At 31.2% G+C, this 21138-nt stretch overlaps 1 protein-coding gene across 1 annotated transcript; it reads left to right on the top strand.

Moving 5' to 3' along the window:
* Positions 1-206: 206 nt before the first annotated feature.
* LOC130645567 (vacuolar protein sorting-associated protein 11 homolog) lies at positions 207-20407 on the top strand. The gene is made up of 39 exons (XM_057451596.1): positions 207-304; positions 2389-2463; positions 2610-2664; positions 3634-3752; positions 4286-4336; positions 4869-4937; positions 5481-5578; positions 6521-6567; positions 7503-7597; positions 7803-7892; positions 8665-8716; positions 9506-9587; positions 9663-9718; positions 9857-9936; positions 10011-10090; positions 11407-11478; positions 11678-11756; positions 11985-12029; positions 12267-12368; positions 12631-12672; positions 12922-12989; positions 14587-14665; positions 14929-15049; positions 15301-15327; positions 15715-15759; positions 15898-16004; positions 16080-16172; positions 16282-16332; positions 16664-16752; positions 16941-17015; positions 17502-17593; positions 17846-17931; positions 18086-18133; positions 18495-18568; positions 18845-18940; positions 19357-19416; positions 19580-19646; positions 19920-19985; positions 20125-20407. The coding sequence occupies exons 1-39, from the start codon at positions 248-250 to the stop codon at positions 20215-20217; spliced, it is 2883 nt and encodes a 960-aa protein (XP_057307579.1). The 5' UTR covers positions 207-247; the 3' UTR covers positions 20218-20407.
* Positions 20408-21138: the final 731 nt, after the last annotated feature.

Below are 21138 nucleotides of genomic sequence, written 5' to 3'. Positions count from 1 at the left end.
ATTGCGGATAACATTAGTTTAGTTCGCATCCTATTTCTAAAAAATAAGTTGATTAATTTTCGCAAAAAGTTAATTTTCGCGAATTTTATTCGTATTCGCGCAAATTTATCTGCGCAAAAATTCTTGGAAATTATTACAAATCAAGCTTCCTCTTTTCCGAGAGGTTATTAAATTTGTATCTTCGTTTCTTTCCTCCCTCGGATCGAAATTTTGATTCCGTGTGCATGGCCCCCCATACCTGTTTTGCATGTCCGAGGTCCGAGACCCTTCTACATGGAACAAAAATGCAATGGCGTTCAGTCAGGTGAACACATTTTTAATATTTTTATTTGACAACCTTTGGCTTTTGAGTTGAGATATGAAGTAAATCATAATCAGTGCATATTTTTATGACTTCGTGCTTTGAAAAGGACAACCAAGTTATCACAACCAAGTCAAAAACTAGCTTGAAGCTACCTACTAAAAAGCCCACAAATAAAAACAAAAACATTTATGCACTATTTAGCTACCCCCTTAAATACCTTTCATAAAATAACAAAATAAATCTTGAATTTTCAGCTATTTTTACATACTTTACTACCACCTTATGGCCAGTTTGCATCATTTGTCACCAATAAAAGAGTTAAAAGAATTTCCAAGTTGCAAAAAAATTACTGATTGTGTTTTTTATAAAAACACCCTATCGTTGAGTTGCAACATGTTTAGTGTTGTGATCTTATGTGAACAATGGCAAGGCGTAGAAGATTAAAATATACAAAAACAGACCACAACAATCAAATAAGAAAGGCCATTCACTGAAGTAATGAAAACTTGTTCTTAAAAGAGATGATAAAACCAATTCTATAGTCATTCCAGTGATATTTTATTCCTTAAAATCTCTATATAAATTAAAATGGCAAGCTAAGTTGCCTCATGTGGTCTTTCTTTTTTGCTGGTTTCATGCATGCCCACCTACAGAACTTTGTAAGCATTTGCAACTCATCCATTTTTTAGTGGTCCTGACAAAACCCAGCAACCCTTTGACAAGAAACCAGTAAGGGAACCAAACATGTTAATGGTCCCCAAGTTAAAGCAGTTTTACAAGACACAGAAAAAAAAATTAATTTAGTTTTGTGATTCCTTTTCTTCAGTACCACAGTAAGCACAGGTGACTAAGGTTTACTGTTTTTTAACAGCTAAACAGGTGTAAAAAGAACTCTAGTCATGGCAGACTTTGTTTATAGAGCTGCTTTTCATTTAAGCATTCATTATTTTCCCAATTACCCGGATCTTTTTTTGTCGTTGTGGAATGAGGAGAATTCATCAAGTGATACCAATTGACCATTTTTAACAAATTGAATTTAAGTGTTACTAGATCAAATAATTTATCATTCTAATCTATAAGCCTTTTATATTATATATACTGCAGTTATTCCCAAACCAAAATAAAATACAAATTAAACAACACCATACAAGTTGCAATGTACTTTTTATTCCATACATAGTTTGACATATTCTCTTATAATAATACAGAGTGTGTGTCTGTGTGCCTGTAACAGGCAAAGTGGATGTGTTTATTTTCCTTTGATGTAGACTAAAAACTTATGTCTAAAGTGTTAAAGAGAACTCAAGGTATAAAACGATGTTGGGCTTATATCATAAAGCTTAAAAAGTTGATTAACTTTTTAAAGTTTTTAAAAAGTTTTTTTTATCTCAAAGTATTCACATTTCAAGAATTTCAAATTTATTATGTTGCATAAATTATAATATCATATTTATGCAATAGCATATTTTGACATTTTCTCTTCTTAGTAATTTTAGGCGTGTTAAGGATGTGCATTCAAAACTTTATCAAGCTTGTATAGGCCCTATATGTTTACTGACAAAATTTGATGGCAAACCAACATGCAGATCAAATTTGGAGGCCTGGGACGAGCTAAAGAGTGTTATTTTAGCAAAAAAAATTATGTTAATCAATAATATCTATGCATTGATAAAGTTTAAATACACATCCCTTAAACCGGTTGATGACGTCATAAAAAATTTTAAACCCCAATATCTTTGGAACCGTTTATAAAAAACTCTAAATCAACCAATTTTTTCATTGTCCTTCTGCCTAAAGTAGATTTCTCCACAAGCTTTATCTACTAGTAGTATATAATGTCAGAATTATTTGATTTGTTTAGATGTTTCAGTTATTAACTATTGACACATTTTTTTCTTTAAATACACACATATTTCTAATACTTAAAAATAGGTGTATGACACTAAAAACATTTGTAAATTGTTGTTTTGTTTTACGTTATATTGGTACATTGTTGCATATCATATTTTTCAACACATGCATTTGTTTTAAGTGTATACTTGTGTTGTTTTAAAGTCAAATGAAAATTTATTTTAATTTTGTAGTGGCGAAAGTTCAACTTCTTTGAAAGAGAGCTGTTAAAAGACCCAAGTACAGAAGAAAGCTTTGGCCAATTAAAAGTAAATAATTAATTTTCTTGCTTTGTTCAATTTTAGTTAAGATTCAATATACAGGCCTTTTAACTCTGCCGTTGTTAACAACTTCGTGATATGTGATGTATATACTTCAGACTACCAGTGATGTTCTTTGTTTATTCCTCTTTTAGGGACTATTAGTAAATGCTTCTGCAAGTGGAAGAGGACAAATTCTTTTTGGAGATATCTTTTCTATATATGTTTTTAACTGTTATGTACCAGTGGTAGCATAGTTTTGTTTTATCAACAAACATTGCTAATGTTTGTTCATTATTCTTAATTTCAAGTCCATTTTTCATGCGACAGTGTATTTGACTTTTTTTGATTCTGATCTAGGGTGATTTGATTTTGTATGTAGCTACGAAATATGCACAGTAGACCAGCTGTAGAATATGATTAGTACATCATCATCATCATCATCATCATTCTCGGCTTAACGTCCGTTTTCCATGCTAGCATGGGTTGGACGGGGTATATTAATGACCCTCTTCCAATCTGATCTAGACTGTGTTAGATCTAAACTCAACTTCCTCTCTATCAAGTCCTTATAACCTCCTGCCAAGTCTTTCTCGGTCTGCCTCTGGGCTTTGCCCCAGGAACTATCAAGTCTCTACACTTTCTTACCCAATTATCCTCCTCCATTCTTTCCAAGTGCCCCAGCCAATTCAATCTTCTTATCTGGATAACATCTTTAATTCTACAGAGACTTAGCCTGCTTCTTAGCTCATCTGAACTCTTTCTTTCTCTCAGACTGGCATTACACATCCACCTAACCATTCTCATATCATTCCTTTCTAAACGGTCAAGATCTTTCTGCTTCACTGCCCATGCTGTGGGCAGCCCATGCTGATTATATTCTTATATTCCGCTTTATGCAAGTGTTCCATTACACAAGTGCCATCTTTTGATTCGCCTAAATGTGATTCAAATCAATTGGATAGTTTTAACATGTATTACGTTTATAGAAGTATTCAGGTATTGTGCTATCACATTTTAATTCTTTCAAGGCAAAATGTGACAATAGTAAGGCTTTGCCAAACACAGTTAAAATATTTAAGGCGAAATTCGTTAATGATGGAAAAATTTAATCATTCTAAAATTCTTTAAGTGGCCTTGTCATTTCTTACCTAAATATCCTTAACTCAGTCATACATAGCAATGGAGTATTGCATTGTCTTAACCGTGATCTTCGTTTAACATCATTCAAAATATATGAGCTAAATGTGTCTCATTTATTTCAATTAAAGCAACACAGCATCCTTGTTTCAGTTGGGGTAGGTAATATTTCTTATGTAGACAAATGAAGCAGTGTTTAATTTAAAATTTTAGAGTAAATGGATATATTTTTTGAAAACCTTGTTAAAAACTTGATAACATTGTAAATTGTTATTTATATACCGCAAATAAATAACCGTTATAAACAGGTTATTCAATAAGATCATATATATCTGACCTCTGCTTCAACTCAAGGTGCACCTTTAGAAGTCGAAAACTAAAAGACATTGACTATGACAATAACACTACCAAATCAGTACTTCCTCAAGTCCAATTCGGTTATAAAGACAATGAGTTGTCTAGTTTTTAAGCATACCATTATTATCGTTTTAGAACTGTTCCATTATAAATTCGGTAAGCAAAATGTCTGAAGTGCAATGTCTACTATTAACAATTAAGACATTACTATTAAGTATTGTGTGTAACAATTACCTTAAGTACCTTAAGGGGATTGACATAATGGTTTTTAACTTTGCATACTTTTCAACAACAAAGCTCAGGTCAGGTGTCATGTTTTTTAACTTTTTTTTAGCAAGATGAAGAAGGCATTAACCCCATGGTGAAAGTATGGAATTTTGATAAGGTACCCTTGATTATGAATTTCCTCAGTGTTGAATTTTGATAGGAACAAAAATAAAAGACTTCAGTTTTTCATATTATTAGCAACTACGGAAGATTTTTCAATAGAGATTTTTTTATTATGACTCAGGCCTATCAATAAGAAAATAACACCAGAGCAATAATTCCCTCCCCCAAGGTTACAATAATTTAAACTGGGCGAGCAATCTGAGTAAATAGAATAAGATTATAAACGCATATTTTATTTAGTATTTTTATTTATTTTATTTTATCTTTTTTATATATTTTGGTCTTTTTTACTGTAAATAATAAGAAAGAGAACATTAATTTCCATGTGAGATGAATTGATATTGCTCAGCAAGAAAAACTTTTTTTGGAATTGGTGAGGCAATTCATGGCTCAGCTAGTTTCTCATTTCTCAGAATTAGGCGAGCCTTTGCATGAGCAAGAGCAATTTCTCTCCCCTTATTGATAGGCCTGATGACTGTAGGCGGAGTTTTAAATAGTCAGGACTCAAGCTTTTCTGGTATTTTTAGTTGGATAAAGTAGGAAATGCAATGTGTGTAAGGATGTTTCGTGCACTTGTGGGAAACAAAGCTGTCCAGGTGAGATATTCGTAATAATTCTAGTAAAATATCCAAAAAACGTTGAATTCTGCAACATGTATGTTTGCAAATATCCTTGTAAAATTTTATTTATATCTAACTTAAATAGATGTCTTTAAAATAATAGGTCTTTAAAATTAACTGTAACACAGATTTTGATTTAAAACATTGCAATGAAGTTGTATTGAAACCTTAAATAAAGTACGTTTTATATTTTATTTTGTAAAGGAAACGATAACAGTACAATTAATATTAAGGATTGTTATCACTATCTATAATAACGTACATGGGTGATAATTTTAGTAATTAGTAGTGTGTTACAAATACATACATGTAATGGTGAATACTACTACATACTATCTGGATAACATACTTTGGATTTTTTTTGCATTGCTGACATATTGCCGCTTCCAGTTCTGGGTAACTACAAATAAAATTCTGCTTATTGCTATGCAGTATATGTTAGCACAAAGTAGCTCTACTTCAATTTGTAAATATTTTTGTCACAACTAGGTAATGCAATTTCAATATTTTTGATAATAGGTGTCATGCATTGCTGTTCATGAAAATTTGAGTCAAATGGCGATTGGTTTTGAGGATGGTACAGTTATAATTATAAAAGGAGATGTTACAAATGCTCGGTATAGTTCTTTATAATTTTTTTATTTGATTCACAGTAATTTCATTTCATTTGTTTGATTTAGTTACATTCCCTATAAAAAGTGAATTAAAAACCTGTACTACATATTTTGTTAAAATTCATAATAAAATTTTAAGTCAGATTATGGCTTAACCCTATTAGCACCAGGAGTGAGTGAGGTGGTATAAAGTGCCCGGTACCCGCAGCTTGTTTGGCTTGGACATAACTTGCGTTTGGCATGTAATTAAGTTCTGAAATTTTGTGACTTTTCCTGACTTTTATTGGGGCTTGTATTAAAAACAATATTTTTTAGAAAGTTTTTATACTTTACATTTTTCAGAAGGGTATACTTTTTTGAAAATTTTGAAAAGTGCTGACATGATAAATGAGTGTAGTCCAGAAATGTGAAATAAGGGTTCCTAAATCAAAAATGGGTTTTAGGTATTATTAAAATCTTATTTCTTTAAAACTTGCATAACAGAGGGCTATAAGTCCTGTATTTAATGTAAATATAATTAGCTCCTCTAATAAATTGAGAAATTAGTTTAATGACATTAACATCAGTATTTCGGGTAATACAGATCTTTTTCCTTTAATTGTTGAAATAAAAAACTTTCATACAAATATGTTGTCATTTTTGATCCTATAAACGTCAATAAAATCCATTAAAATCTATTTCTTCATACTAAATCAATCTTTTCCTATTCAGTATAACAACAATTAAGATAATGTCGTTAGTAATGCTTGAGAACTTTGAGTTTATTGCAAATTTGGCTCACTTTGGACAAGGTCATTTTTTGATCCCCATGATTATTTTTTGACCTGTAATCTATTTTAACAAGATGCAAAGTTTTATCACCTAAGCATAGGTAGATTCAGGTTTATGGCTTGCAGTCACCTTGTGCTTTTAGGACCTAATAAAGTTGTTTTATTTTATACATAGACATAGTAAACAGAGAACAATTCATGAAGACAAATATCCAATCACAGGTATTACTTAATAATAAGGGTTATGTTAGTGCATGTAGATGTAAATTTTTTTAGCTGAATACTGTGAATATGTTGCTTAAAATCAGACCTAAATCCCTGAGTCCTACTTAGGGGTGAGACTCGCATAATTCATGATCACGCAAAAGTTATAATGACAAAAACCTTTTCATGTGCATAGAGAAAATAGAAAAAGAAGAATATTATTAATTAATTTAAACATTTTTAATATTTTCAACAACATTTATTAATTAAATCCTGGGCAGTAGGTTGTGAAATACATGTTAATAACACCTAAAAAAACCTTTCATACTGTTCTATTACCAGAAGCAAATCAATTCATATGCTTAATGTGATTGCAAAAATGTAATAGATTAGATTGCATTCAACACAAAAAGAAAAAAAACGATCTTTCAGTCAGGATCGTGTATGTAGTTGTGTTAAAGATGTGCATTCTATCCTGTGAGGTTTTTTTCATTAAAAGACTTGAATAAGTATTGGGTGTTTCTAATAAACTTTTTTTGGATTATATTATTTTGTATTGTATGTGTATTATTTATATGTCATTTGTTTTGAACATAAGTAAAATAATATCACTAAAAAATTTAGATTCCATAATTTCCATAATAGTGTTGGATTTCAGGCCATGGTATAAAAATAATTTTTTTTACATATATTTATTCAAAGGTTTGGTTTTTTTTGTTTCTGTCAGGAATTACAAATTAGTACTTGAGTTTTGCCTATGTAAACTTTACTACTACATTCCCACTAATTACTATAATATTAAAGGCCTACCAAGTCAAAGCAATTAAAATTAAGTAATACAAGGAATTGTAAAATTAAATATGGTGGTTAATTTTTGCTTTGAAGAATCTATATTAAAGTATTTCATTATGTATCTACACAGTAGTATGACCTGTAAAGTATATTATTTCTAGGTCTAGCATATAAGCAGTTGGGAAGCAAGATCATTCTTTTTGTCACTACAACAGAAACAGTAATGTCTTTCAACCTAACTGCTAAAGATCACAAGGTATATTTCTGCACTTCATTTTGCAGATTGAAATCTTATACTACTCGTTTCCTTTATTGCTGATTTCTTTAAAACTTCTTCGTAGTTGCTTCATAGTTGTTCTACAAGAAAAGTTTTCCAGTTAACTTGTTGCTGCATTACTAGAAGATTTTTTTTCTGCGAGTAAGCAGTCTAACAAAATTACAATAAAAAGTGTTTTTTTAAGGAATTGTTGGATGAATTTGGTACAGGCTTAAATTGTTCTGCAATTAGTGATGTTTCTCAAGAAAATCAATTTGTGATTGCGAACTATGATGTAGGTAACCTTTTTATCTTGCTTGGATTAAATGATGTATTTTTTTTATCTTACATGGAGTAAAACGTAACTTACCTTTTTCTGTCAACGTTAGGCTAATATCTTTTAGACTGTAATATATAATATATTTTACATGTAAAATATGACCACGTACAATTTTAATGGGTCTTGGTAGTAAGAGAAAAAAAACAACAAATGCTTAAACTACCACAAGTTCTTTATATTTACAAAAACATTGAACTCTTTGAGGATTTCTATTTTTCTTACTTTAAGCTGCATAACTCGGCGGTTAACATTGTCAACAATCAATGTTTCAAAAGAAACAAAATGAATGCTCATGTATTTTATTAGTGTAGTCTGTATTGTCCTTAAATATCAAAGTTTTCTAATTTGGTGTGTTTTTACACAAAAACAATTCAATCTAAAAGTTTAGCTATGAAAGCAGATAAAAAGCACAGCCAGTAAAATATTAAATAAAGGTCAAAGTACCTCACTTGCCGAAACAACATTCACCTTTTCTCTTATCATATATTTCCAAGATTATAAATTAATGAATTGACCAAATAAAAATGTTTCCTTTGGTATAAATGATTAAGTGAAAAATGATCAAAAAAATATTAAGTTAATAATATAAACAACATTTCCCTACTTACGCACTTACTTCTCTTAAAAAACTTAAAAAAATATTTCTGATATTTTTCTCGAGACTGTATGATGACTACTACTTATTGTTAGAAATTTATTTTATCAAATGAAGAATCAATATTTTTAGGCATTATACTTTTATCATCCCGAAAGTCGAGGTCCATGTCTTGCATTTGAAGGTAAGAAATCAAATAACAAAAGGATATTAACCCTTTTCAAAACATATTTTTATATGAATTTTGTTATTGTTGTCTATGGACGTTCTTTAGTGTATAGACTTGTATGGAGAGAAGGATATTGACGGCTTGAAATGTGAAAAATGAAAGAAAAGTTAAAAACAGTGTAGATAATTTATATGGTCAACATTGTGGTGTAAATAAAGGCCAACAGTATTTTGCAACCTTTATTTCATAGTCAGGTGTAAATAAAATCACACAATTTAAAATTGTTAAAACATGGCATTGTTATAATCTGAATCTTCTCAATATACAGTTCCCCAATAAAGTCACAGTAAAAGATTGGCTAGTAGGGATAAAATCTTAAAATCTGGTACAGATAAAGTCGAGAATGTGCCTCGTACCCATCTCATAATAATATTTTTGAGTATTTTACAGACTAGTATATATTTTCATAGCAAAAAAATCAATGTCAAAGGAAACCTATATTGCAGCTTGTTTTAAGTTTGTGAAAATCAAGGGGTAAATTGCACTGCTATTTTCAATTTCTATGCCTAAGAAGTACTAAAAACTGTAATTCAGTGATGTTTATGTAATCACGTGCTATTTCTTCACAGAGCTTAGTTATCAATTATATTTGAGCTTTGTTTCCACAAATTTCCTGTAGTATAAAGACAAAATTGCATTATAACAGTATTTCATAAATAGTTTTTTATATAAAAAGCATATGATTATATTATATCATGTTTTGCATTGTTCCCTACAATATGAGAAGTGTTTTTTTTACTACAGGTGATAAAAAGATGGTTGGCTGGTTTCGTGGTTATCTCATAGTGGTCAGCAAAGAGATGAAACAACTTCCAAGAAGTGCTGGGTAAAAAAATTTGTACAAGAGGTTTCTTGGTTTAAATTGTTTAGCACTTAAAACTTATTTCGTTAACTTTTGTAGAACTGGTTTAGGGATGAACATTTTGTCGATTTACGATGTTGATAACAAGTTCATAGGTAGAACTTTAATTTGTATTTTTTAAACAGAACCATTCGTGTTTTTCCTCTAAAAAACAAGATTTTTAGGATTTTTTTCATTATTATTATTAGTTTCTTTTTTATTAGTTGAAAAAGAAAAAAATGTTTTCTATTAAGCTTACTCTGGTCCGTTTCCTGATATCATGGCAGTTTTGGGAGAGTGGGGTTTATTACATGTGGTGACTGTGGACGGAAAGGTAATTTATTGCGAGCATTTTTAGAAATGCATTTAAAAATATTTTCTTATGTAATTTAAAAGTATTGCTTTTAGATTTTTCAATTAGAGGAAAAGGACACGCAAACTAAGTTAGAAACGCTGTTTCGTAAGAACATGTATGACATGGCTATAAAGTAAGTAACTGCATTTAAGTTCTTATTAAAATTGCATTGAATGTTTGCATGGGTGAAACATGGAAACTATGCTATCCTGAGCATACACACTGCCAAAAGTTGGGTACAATCTCAAATGAAATACTTGTGCGTGGAGGGAGAAATGATAAGGATCACCACATGCATGCATTTGAGTGTTCATAGTGGACTGAAAATCTTAAGTTATTTGGTTCGATACGAAATCTTTCACGGTATTAATATTATACGTTTTGTATTGTGTGTATGATAAAAAATCATCAGATTATCAGATTCGTAATTCATTAGAACTCTGAGAAAATACTTACCCAAATAAATAATATTTTGCATCCGACCTACGCAAAATTAAGAAGCAAAATTTAATCCTATCTCTCTTTATTACTTCGACTTTTATAGGTTGTAACTTTTTGGATCCTTGTTTTGTAGTAATAAAGTTTATTGACTCTAACTTTTTATAGACATTTATAGGCATTTTTAAATGCAGAAAATTAAAAATCTATATTATAATACCTGTATACGTCTGTCTGTCTGTCTGTCTGTCTGTCTGTCTGTCTGTCTGTCTGTCTGTCTGTCTGTCTGTCTGTCTGTCTGTCTGTCTGTCTGTCTGTCTGTCTGTCTGTCTGTCTGTCTGTCTGTCTGTCTGTCTGTCTGTCTGTCTGTCTGTCTGTCTGTCTGTCTGTCTGTCTGTCTGTCTGTCTGTCTGTCTGTCTGTCTGTCTGTCTGTCTGTCTGTCATGCAAAGTGGTAGCTTAGCTACGCAATAGCGAGAAGCACGCAATGCGGTATAAAAAGGACTACGGGCTAACGACTAGTATATATATATATTATTATACACAAACATAATTATACACATCAAGGAACAGCTTTTTTGTTTTTAGACGATCGCATATTTTCCCTATCCTTTCTTTGATAATTATCTTTTTAGATGTAGTAAAAACTATAACATACTTATCTGTATTTTAGAGATCAGATTTAATAATTTTTATCTGTTACTGATGGCGTCATACAATTTTTAGTTTGCATGTTCAGTGTTCATTGTATTTCAAAGTTTATTAGAACACAATGTAGACAACATTTCGAGAGGTTTTTCTACATTTCTACCATTCCATCGTTAAGCCTGATGTTGATCGCAATAAACCTGCTTATTTTGATATTTACTATAAGTGTACAGTTTTGTCTTCTAAACATTATGGCCTATGCACAATTTAACGTCTAAAAAAATTAAAACAGGGTTATATATATAGTTGATAATAAATTTTCTATAAAAGTTTGATGTATTTGATCTGATATTTTTCGTTATAGCTTAGCAAAAAGTCAGCATTATTCAGATGGCTTGATTGAAATATTTCGACAGTATGGCGATCATTTGTACAGGTAGATTCTGTTATGTCTTGTGTGGTTTTTATGGCTCCAGCTTTTTGTTTCAATTTTGGAAATAAAAAAAACAATTAAATTTTAAAAACATTAATTTTCTAAATTTCCTCTGGAGATCTTAACTAAAACCACTTAAAAGAATTTATTGTAGCTACCCTAGTGTAATATATGAATACTATATTGGCAATTTTTTGTATAGTAAAGGCAATCATGATGGCGCCATTCAACAATACATACGTACTATTGGTCACTTGGAACCCTCTTATGTGATTCGAAAGGTATAAAGCTAAAAGGATGGTATTGATTTATTGTAAAACTTGTTTTTGCTTCCCAAAAAACCTTAAAACATTTAATATCTTCAGTGTTTTTTATGTTGATGTTAGTAGTTGTTATAATTTTATACTACTATTCATGCTTGTGTTAAAACTATCCGTGGAAAACTTAGTAAGCTTTGTATGCATGTAAAATTTGCCTATACATCATTAATGTGTTTTTTTTATCTGTAGTTTTTGGATGCACAGAGAATCCATAATCTTACAGAATATCTACAAGTGAGTATATTAAAAAATAACATCGGAATGAAAAAAACCCCGGAAAAGTGGTACAAAAACTGATAGTAAAAATTTGTATTTTCTTTATAAAGTTCTTTGGTAGCATTTAAAAGTATTCATCTGATTGTATCAACCTTTTACAATGTTCTTTTTTAGCTTTTTTTTTTTTGCTAGTTTTATTGTTATTGCTATCCCATACCTATTTGGCATCGAAGTGAGTTTGTTTGCATACTTTAGGCACTTCATGAAAAAGGCTTGGCAAATACAGACCATACTACACTGCTTTTAAACTGCTATACCAAACTAAAAGCTGTTGATAAATTGAATGGTTTTATTCAGGTAAATCAATTCTAGTTATTTAGTTCAAAATAAAATACGGTTACATTCGCACACGGTTTTAGAGGGCTATAAAATGCTTATAATATTGGCCTTTTATGAACTTATGAATGAATTTTATATGAACACGAAATTTATTATATATTAATAAATGCTATTGTAGCTGTGTGAAATAGGATTTTAGGGTGCGCTAATTAAACTTGACATCTGTTCTTTTATTTTTTTTCACAAAAAAGTCTCATGTTGGTTTGTTATTGTTTTTTAGACTGACAGTGAATTGAATTTTGATGTAGAAACAGCTATTAAGGTTAGTCGTTATTCCTACATGCAATATTACAGATACTTTTGTATTAGAATAGTCTGTTTGCAACAAAAATGATTGACCAAGCTTGATACAAATGTCCTTATTCTTCCCATGAGAGTGTTAGTTGTTTACTAGCCTTGTATGGCTTCATTTTATTTTTACACACTGAAATCTTGCTAATATTAACCAGTGTTAAAGTTAGTTCGAAGAAAATCAGTGAGTTATTGATGCATATAACACTGAATCGTTTAGGTTTGTCGCCAAGCTGGATATTTTCAACATGCTTTGGAGTTGTCTGAAAAATATGAACAGCATGATTGGTAAATATGTGTATTTTTTAATTTTATAAATGTTGAATTAAAATGGTAACTCAAAATGACCAAGGTCGTTGAAATTTTTCTAATATAATTTAATAGTATAAGTCAGGGAAATGTCCCTTGCTTCGGCGAGGTTTCTGTACAACATTTAGTTATAATAGCATGAATGAACTCTTTCCCTCCAACTGCTTAGGCAGTTTCACACATTAATTATAGGTCCAGTTGTTTAATTTAATCAAATTTGAATGACTTTCCAGGAGGGTAAATCTGATCGATATTGTAAGTTGTACTGCAGCACTCCAACAGTTTTAAGTCAGTCTAGTTTTATTGCGGCCAATTTTTTCATACGAAGCATTTGTTGACAGTGTATGACTGATGTAAAATTTGTTTGAAAATATACAGTAGAGATATGTGTTTGAGCTTTTCCATGTTTGATATGCATTGTTGTAAGAATGATTTGAGAGATAAAACATTGCTGGTTCAATGTAATATAGGTTGATTGGGACGACATTGATAGTGTCCAATACGTTCAGTATCATGTTTGGAAGGATTGAAATTATGGAACTGAGCTTGTGTTTGTATTTCTCAATACAACCTTGTGAAGGTTTATTGAGAATTAAAGCTATTAAAAACAGGTTTTACCAGAATTTTAGAAACTGTTTCTTTTTAAATCTACTTTTAAGATAAACTTTATTATGTTTAGATAGATGTATAATGATTAGAGAATTTTATTAAATGTTACATATATATGTTCTTTAGCTTTTGTCAGTCATGTTTCACAAATATTAATTTAATCGCATTGTGATAAGTTACCATATTTACAGAATATTTAGATGGTAACAATGTTTCAAAGTTTCAGTATTCACCATTCAGCCATTATTTTCAATATTCATTTGATCAGATTTTTTACTAAATGCCTGATGGAATTGTAATTTCTCTTTCTATCTTATCTCGGTAAGTTTGGTTTGTAGCAAATTTGAATAGTTTTGCAGACGGTTTGCTAAAGAATTTTCCTCTATGGTTTACATCAATGTCGATTTGAAATCATTCGTTCAGCTTAGTTTTAAAAATCTTCACCATCTCAGACGACTTTAGATTGGACTTCTGCTTTATCGATTGAAGGAATGAAACCCTGTAATGAATATAAAAAGGGGATTTTTATTTATACTTACATGGAGTTATACTCCGATTGTTGTGTTACCTGCCACCAGTTTATAGACTGCTGATATTATCAGCAGGACGTAAAATTACATTGGCTTTTGTATTGTCTGAGAAAAATCTCCATACATTCCATTTTTCAAGATTTCAAGATTGATTCCTGAAAAAATTATGATGTTACAATTTGTCAGCAAATTCATGAAATTTACTAACAATAAGCATATATGTTCTTAATGTAAGAATTAAATAACATGAAAAAGTGTATAAAGATGAAATTCGTCCAGTTGTTGAATTTTCCTCCAATCTTTGGTGCTGCCCCTAAGCTTGCCAGTTTGTAGTAAAATTTAGTTATTGTTGCTCTGCCGTAACAACCTTGCTCGAATTTATAATAAACCTTGGAAAGCGGATAACGTTAACTGTGATTAAACATTTCATTTTTTAGGTACTTGAGAATTCAATTGGAAGATATAAAAGATTACAGAAAAGCGTTGAAGTATATGAAAAGATTGGCGTTTTTGGAGGTGTCTCTTTTTGTTTATACTTAATACAGATGAAGATTCTTTTAATACCAAATTTTCTTGGAAAATCTTCGAAACCATTGCCTGCAGACTAACTTAGCAGCGGTGTAAATAAATCTCTGAAATTTCCAAAAAAACAGAACAAAAGCGGTATTGAAGATTTTTATAATATGAGAATTTCTATTGTCTATCAAAATAATCTTGAAAAAAATAATTTCTACAAACTTGTGTTTCGCTAACTGCAGCAATGTTTTTTTGTATTATAGGCCGAATCAAACTTGAAGACGTATGGCAAAACTTTAGTGAATAATGTTCCAGATGAAACAACAGAACTTTTAAAGCAACTGTGTACAGACTATCAACCTACTGAAACCAAAAAGAAAGAAAGTGAGGGAATATTTTACTTCACGATATCTGTTAACTACTTCGAGGCTTATCTTATGAGAAGGAATACTCCGCAAATTTCTTTTCACCTCTCCTAGTCATTGTAGTTAGAGAGGTTTGTTCACTGCATTACTTAGATACTCTTCTATTTAGTCGTGCGACGAATAAAAATTAGGGATACAAAATGTTTTTATAAGTTTGGTACAATTTTTTTCGATATTTTATATACTAGCTGTTATTATATTATTTTTTAGAATTACAAGATGTTACACCAGAACCAGGTAGATGTATGATTTAACTCTTCTTAAACAATCTGTTAATGTGATAAAGATAGAAAATTCAACGTGCTTATTTTTCCATTATGTATATTTTGTACTATACTGCGAATTGAATTTACATAAACGTAATTAGTGAGGTCAGACTAGTTTCTCATTTAGACAGAATACAGCCCCAGACTCGAATTTACCGCAAGTTCTCTTTCTTAATACAATTAAATCTTTACTGGACCTGACAAATACTTTTCCTGAATTTCTCTTGGCTATGACTTATGAATAATAGTACAGAAAATCTTGAAAAAATATTTCAGAAAAATGCAATTTTGCAAATGTTACAAAAGCTTTAAATGAAATAGGATGTTAACTTCCCGTCTTTTGTTAATTACCTTTTAGAACTATCCGCCACGAGCGCACTTGTCTCTGGAACTATCATTATGAGTATGTATTTGTCAGTTTTAATAATAATCCTGAAATCCTGAAATCCAAAGTATATTGTTGAAATATTTAAACAATTTTGAAGAGTTGTTCCTCTTTGTGACTGTACATGAACACTTTTTTATTCTCTTGTTTTTTAAGATCCTGTACCTCGTCGGGAAATACTGCGTTCACATCCGGATGATTTTATTCATATTTTTGTGCATCAAAAACCAAAATTAAAAGAATTTCTAGAACACATGGTCAAAGTAAGAAAACTTTCAAATGCGATTGTGTCGTTATTTGATAACTGTTATTGTTATTCTTTCTGTAATCTTCCACAGATGCGAAATGATTGTTCGAATGTTACCTACAATACGTTACTAGAACTGTATTTGTACGATGCAGCTGCAGCTGTCGCAAGCAAGGACTTCAAGGTAATTCACTAAAGCTGTTACGAATTGTGGTTGGGGGTTGGTGTTAGGTAATTCTGCAGCACGCTTTTACCTTGATATTGTCGAAGTACATATACAAACTGTTTTTTAGAAAGGAGCAGATGAAGAAAGCAAAGCGTTAGATTTACTTTTGAATACTGAGGTAACATAACGTATCTGATTTATTTTTAATTTTTATATTTCTTGTATTTGAAATATAAAGCTCTAATGTGAAAGCTTGATTGAGGAAACAGTTTACTTGTTTGACTTAACACCATGGAACAGGCTGCACTGTCGTCAAACCTGGGTGTTTTATCACTTTCACCTAAAGTTGTACAGCAGTGGTATTTTTCTAATTAAAATTTCGGAGAATATTAACTTTAGTGTAGAAGCACTTTCTTCTCCTAAAATCCTTTTCAGCTGAATTTTTCTGATTCTCCAAGTAATTTTAGGCTTTTGAAACATTTAGTTTTTATATTCGTTTTTGTTTTCAGTCGAAATATGATGTAGATCATGCTATGGTGCTTGCGCAGATGCACAACTTCAAGAGAGGGATATTGTTCTTGTATGAAAAAACTAAATCGTAAGTTGAAAACAACGTTACTATTTGCTTCACCAATCAACTTTTTAAAGCATCAAATGTTAGGTTTATAATCATAAAAATAATTTGACATCCAAACTTCTTCGTTGATCACCTAGAGATACAATGCGCATGTTGGCGTTCATGTCGAGGGTAACGAGTCCTTGTAATTGTATTGTTTTCTGTGTTAGATTTCAACAAATACTCCGCTATCACATGGAACATGATGACTACGATGCCATTATTCAAGATTGTCAGAAGCACGGGTACATAATATTTATATCACAGTAGCGACAACCTCGTATCGTAATAGTATCGTAATAGGAACGGCGGTCAAACTTCGAAGATCGTTTCCACAAGCAATTAAAACACTGTTGATGGCACTAGGACTTTGGGCTTGTGAATCTTCACAACGAATTAGATTATCTAACCAGACAATATTCTAATAGTGTTCAAAGTAGCGCTGTTTTATTGTTATCAGTAGCTAAGCAGCTATATAGCTCTGTGATACCAAAAGTCCCTAAAAACTTAGTTTCGTGCTACATTTGCTAATATTCGACCATATGTTACATGAGGTGGGACAATTTGAACCTTGTTTCGTTAGTTAATTTATTAACGCTGTTAAAAAAGTTTACTTTCGGTGGAATATTTTAAACTAAGTCGTGAAGTGTCAGATCCCAGCCACTAGTTTAATAAAGTAAATGGTAGTAATAACCTTTCAAATAGCCTTCGTGCTTTGCTTTGTTTACTAGAGCAAAAGATTCAAGTTTATGGACGCAAGCGTTATCTTACTTTGCAAAGAAGGAGGAGTACTGCAAGAGTCACATCATTGAAGTGTTGAATCGTATCCTTTTCTTATTTGTTGCGAAGCGAACTGTAATGGTGAAATACTTATCCTGTAATTCAATAAAAGTAGATGGATTAACCCATTAGTAATTTTTTCAAAGATTTCATATGCAAATAGTAGGATAGGGATGAGTTTTCTGAAATGGGAAAACGTTGTTGTTGTTCTTTCTCGATTATAGGTCAAAGTACTAACTCTTAAAATAGTAAACACTTCTTTTTTGTTTTGTTTTGACTTTAACAAATTATACAGATATTGATAAATATAACCTCCTGTCTCCACTACTGGTGATCGAAACACTTGCTCATAACTCTACTGCAACGTTAGGAGTTGTGAAGGTTTGTGAAATAATTATGCGTCTGTCCGTCCGCCCAACCTGTCCGTTTGCCCAACCTGTCCGTTAGCTGATAAACTTTGGATTACTAATTATGAAGTCGATAATTTTGAAGCACGTTGTAATTTTAACTCTTAGAAAATATTTTATCATCGTAGGATTATATTATTCGTCGACTCCAGCAAGAAAATGAGCAAATAGCCAAGGTAAGTGAAAGATGCCTGAAAATTATCAGTAGCCCTGCAAACTGTTTTTCTCCTAATTCAAAGTTATTCTGGAACGAAATTTAAAACCCCGAGTTTCTGAGTTAAAAACGGCTAAAACTTATTTATTCATGTCTATATTAAAAATACTAATTATATCAATATTAACCTTACCAGCTAGCTTGAATAAAAGATTTTTAAAAGAGATTAACTATCATATAATCTACTTGCAGTAAACTTGAGATATCAATTCGCAAATCAATTTTCAGACAAAATTTCGCAATTTCAAGCTAAATTTTGGAACCACGTGTTCTCCGTCTTTTAAAGTAGTTTAGTTAACTTGTTTTTTCAACTGCATGAACAGGATGAACGAATGATTCGAAAATACCGAGAAGATACCGAAAAGATGAAAACTCAGATCGAAGAATTAAAAACAAGGTACCTTGTTTTGTCTTATGTACGTTCGAACCTGTTTATGTACATTCGAATCTGTTTTTATGTACATTCGAATCTGTTTAAAGTGTTTGTAGTTGTTGGTGTACAGATATTTCACCACAATGATTTTTTGAGATCAGACAGTAATATTTGCAGTGTCACCAGGCAACAAAATGTAGGGTTTATTGAACGAGTGAGATCAGGTTACTATATATGAGTTCTTTAATAAATCCTTGTCAGTTTTTTAAAAACAGTTCATGCAAAAGTTTTATTTTCTAGTGCAAAAATCTTTCAAAGTTCAAAATGTATGATATGCTCGAGACCGTTGGAATTACCAGCTGTTCATTTTCTGTGTGGAGATTCTTTTCATCATAGGTAGGTAATAATGACATGATAACCTATCTAGCACACGTCTAATAAAGTGGTTGTATTCTAGGGGCTCAATTTTTTATTGCCTGACCAACTTATGCTTGTCTGTAGGAAAATGTAAACCATATATATTTATATTCAAATAAAGCGCCGTTCCGAACCTGAAACCTAGGCTTAATTTAAAGGATTAGCCTCTGCAATAATATTGTTATTGTAGCCTTTTCATTGTCATTTCGAATTTTGATGGCTTTGTTTTTTGCGTCTACATTTTAGTATTTTATTTGATGATTTAATTTCCTGCACCGTGAGCTCTCGACCTCAGTTTTGTTGATGTAATTCTTTGTTTTGTAGTTACTGCTGTATTCTTCGTTGAAATTTTGAAAACTGAAATCGGATAAACTTTGTTTTTTTTGTTTTTTTAGTTGCTTTGAAAGTTATTCTGAGAATGAAAACGAATGTCCGATATGTACACCAGAAAACAGGTAAGTTGGTCGATAGCGTTTATTAGTTTAGTGTAAAAACAAAAAGTCCGTCAATCGCTTGCGTTTCAGAATCAAGTTTATATGGGAAATTTTAATTTTGATCCAATTGTAAACCACAAAATGTATCACTTGGAATTTTCTATTAACTTGTTTTTTTTTGTAGAAAAGTGATGGATATTATCAGTGCTCAAGAACACAACAAAGATCTTCACGAACAGTTTAATCATCAAGTAGGGATGTGTTCATATTTTGCTTAATGTTATGCAAAATTTTTAGCTGCACCTTATGTCACCCGAATTGAAAGTTGCTTCATAATCAAAAACCTCTGCGAACGAAGTGTTCCTTTAGTAGCACGAGAAAATGCGAATGTTAAAGATGTTTTTATCCCTTAATACCTTAAGTGAATCGAATGTATGAAGATGTTAATCACGTTTTCTTCAACTTTGTTCAGTTTGTGCAAACTTTCAGAAGTTTAAGTTTAACTGTGCTCATTTTTATTTCAGCTCGAGCGATCCTCAGATGGATTCTCAGTCGTGGCAGATTATTTTGGTCGAGGTGTCTTTAAAAAGGTACTTGAGTTAAATGGTTAAACCTTATAAACGACTTGACTTTACACCTACTTTTCCTCGTGTCGTACAACAATACCGCCAGCCCAACTTACATTTATGATATTACATTAAAGATAATCTTCATTTGTTTGTTTTTTAGGTGACAGTATATTCGGACACGGATGGACGACCACAGCAGCAGCAGCAGCAACAGATAGACCCTGCTTTCGAAAGAGAATCCTTGTTCAACTAAATGCCTAATTCTAAAAATTCTTCGTTGTTTTTGATACGCATAATAAACTTAAAAACTGCATTAGCAATACCAATTTTTCGTGATATGAATTTTGAAAGGAATAATATGTAATTTATTTTAAAGGAATATAGATTTATCTTTGTAACAATTTTATTTGGTTAGAAAATATGGAACTGACAAGATTGACATACGCGGGCCCTCAGACTCGTCAATTTACATTCACACAATTTATTCATCATAACTCTTGACGCATTTGAATATTATCTTGTTTACGATTGAGATGGTTGCCTAAAAAAATGATAAAGTTCCTATAATTTTCCTGTACATTTTTTACACACGAACTCCATAGTATCCTATGGTAAATAAAATTTATGATAAATTTGCAGTTTGCGATGCAATCCAGCATTTGTCGCAACACTGACCGTAAAAATATTGTTGTAACGCCTTTAGCATAACTATTTTCTTTCAATTTTAGGGATCTTCTCAGCTTTTTTCTCTATGTTAGACTAAACAAACACTAGATATCTCTCTTAGACATGTCAATAATGTTACAGTTTTGACTGTCAGAAAACTGTCCTAACGATCCTCTACAGTGTTCTCATCAGGAGTTTACTTAGGCTTAAAATCTTGGGTATTGTTTTTTAAACTAAAAAAGGGTGAATGTTAGTCGATTAACCAGACGTTTTAAAGAAAAATCTTTTCTAGCCGTTTAACGTTGGAAACCCCACCAAGCAGAACAACCGGGTACACCATACAATTACAAAGTAATTGTAGACAACGGTCAATATTTAACAAGGTATTGAAAAATGAATTTGTGAGAATTTAATTTTGCGAATGATGGAATTGATAATTTGCGAGAGAATATTTCGGAGAATAGCAACAGTGGCATTTAAAGCATTTCGCTGAGAAGCAAAAAAAAAT

This window comes from Hydractinia symbiolongicarpus, chromosome 5 (assembly GCF_029227915.1).
Source record: "Hydractinia symbiolongicarpus strain clone_291-10 chromosome 5, HSymV2.1, whole genome shotgun sequence".
Classification (NCBI taxonomy): Eukaryota; Metazoa; Cnidaria; class Hydrozoa; order Anthoathecata; family Hydractiniidae; genus Hydractinia; species Hydractinia symbiolongicarpus.
Note: the sequence above shows the minus strand (reverse complement) of the source record. Positions and strands in the feature narration are given on the sequence as shown.

What these genes read in the sequence shown, in the direction of transcription:
- LOC130645567 (XM_057451596.1), top strand. Translation starts at nt 248, where the DNA reads ATGTCCGAGGTCCGAGACCCTTCTACATGGAACAAAAATGCAATGGCG. An exon ending in ACAAATTCTTTTTGGAGATA is followed by an intron (nt 2,665 to 3,633) that starts TCTTTTCTATAT and finishes CAGTCATACATA; the next exon opens with GCAATGGAGTATTGCATTGT. An exon ending in ATGTATGACATGGCTATAAA is followed by an intron (nt 10,091 to 11,406) that starts GTAAGTAACTGC and finishes TTTTCGTTATAG; the next exon opens with CTTAGCAAAAAGTCAGCATT.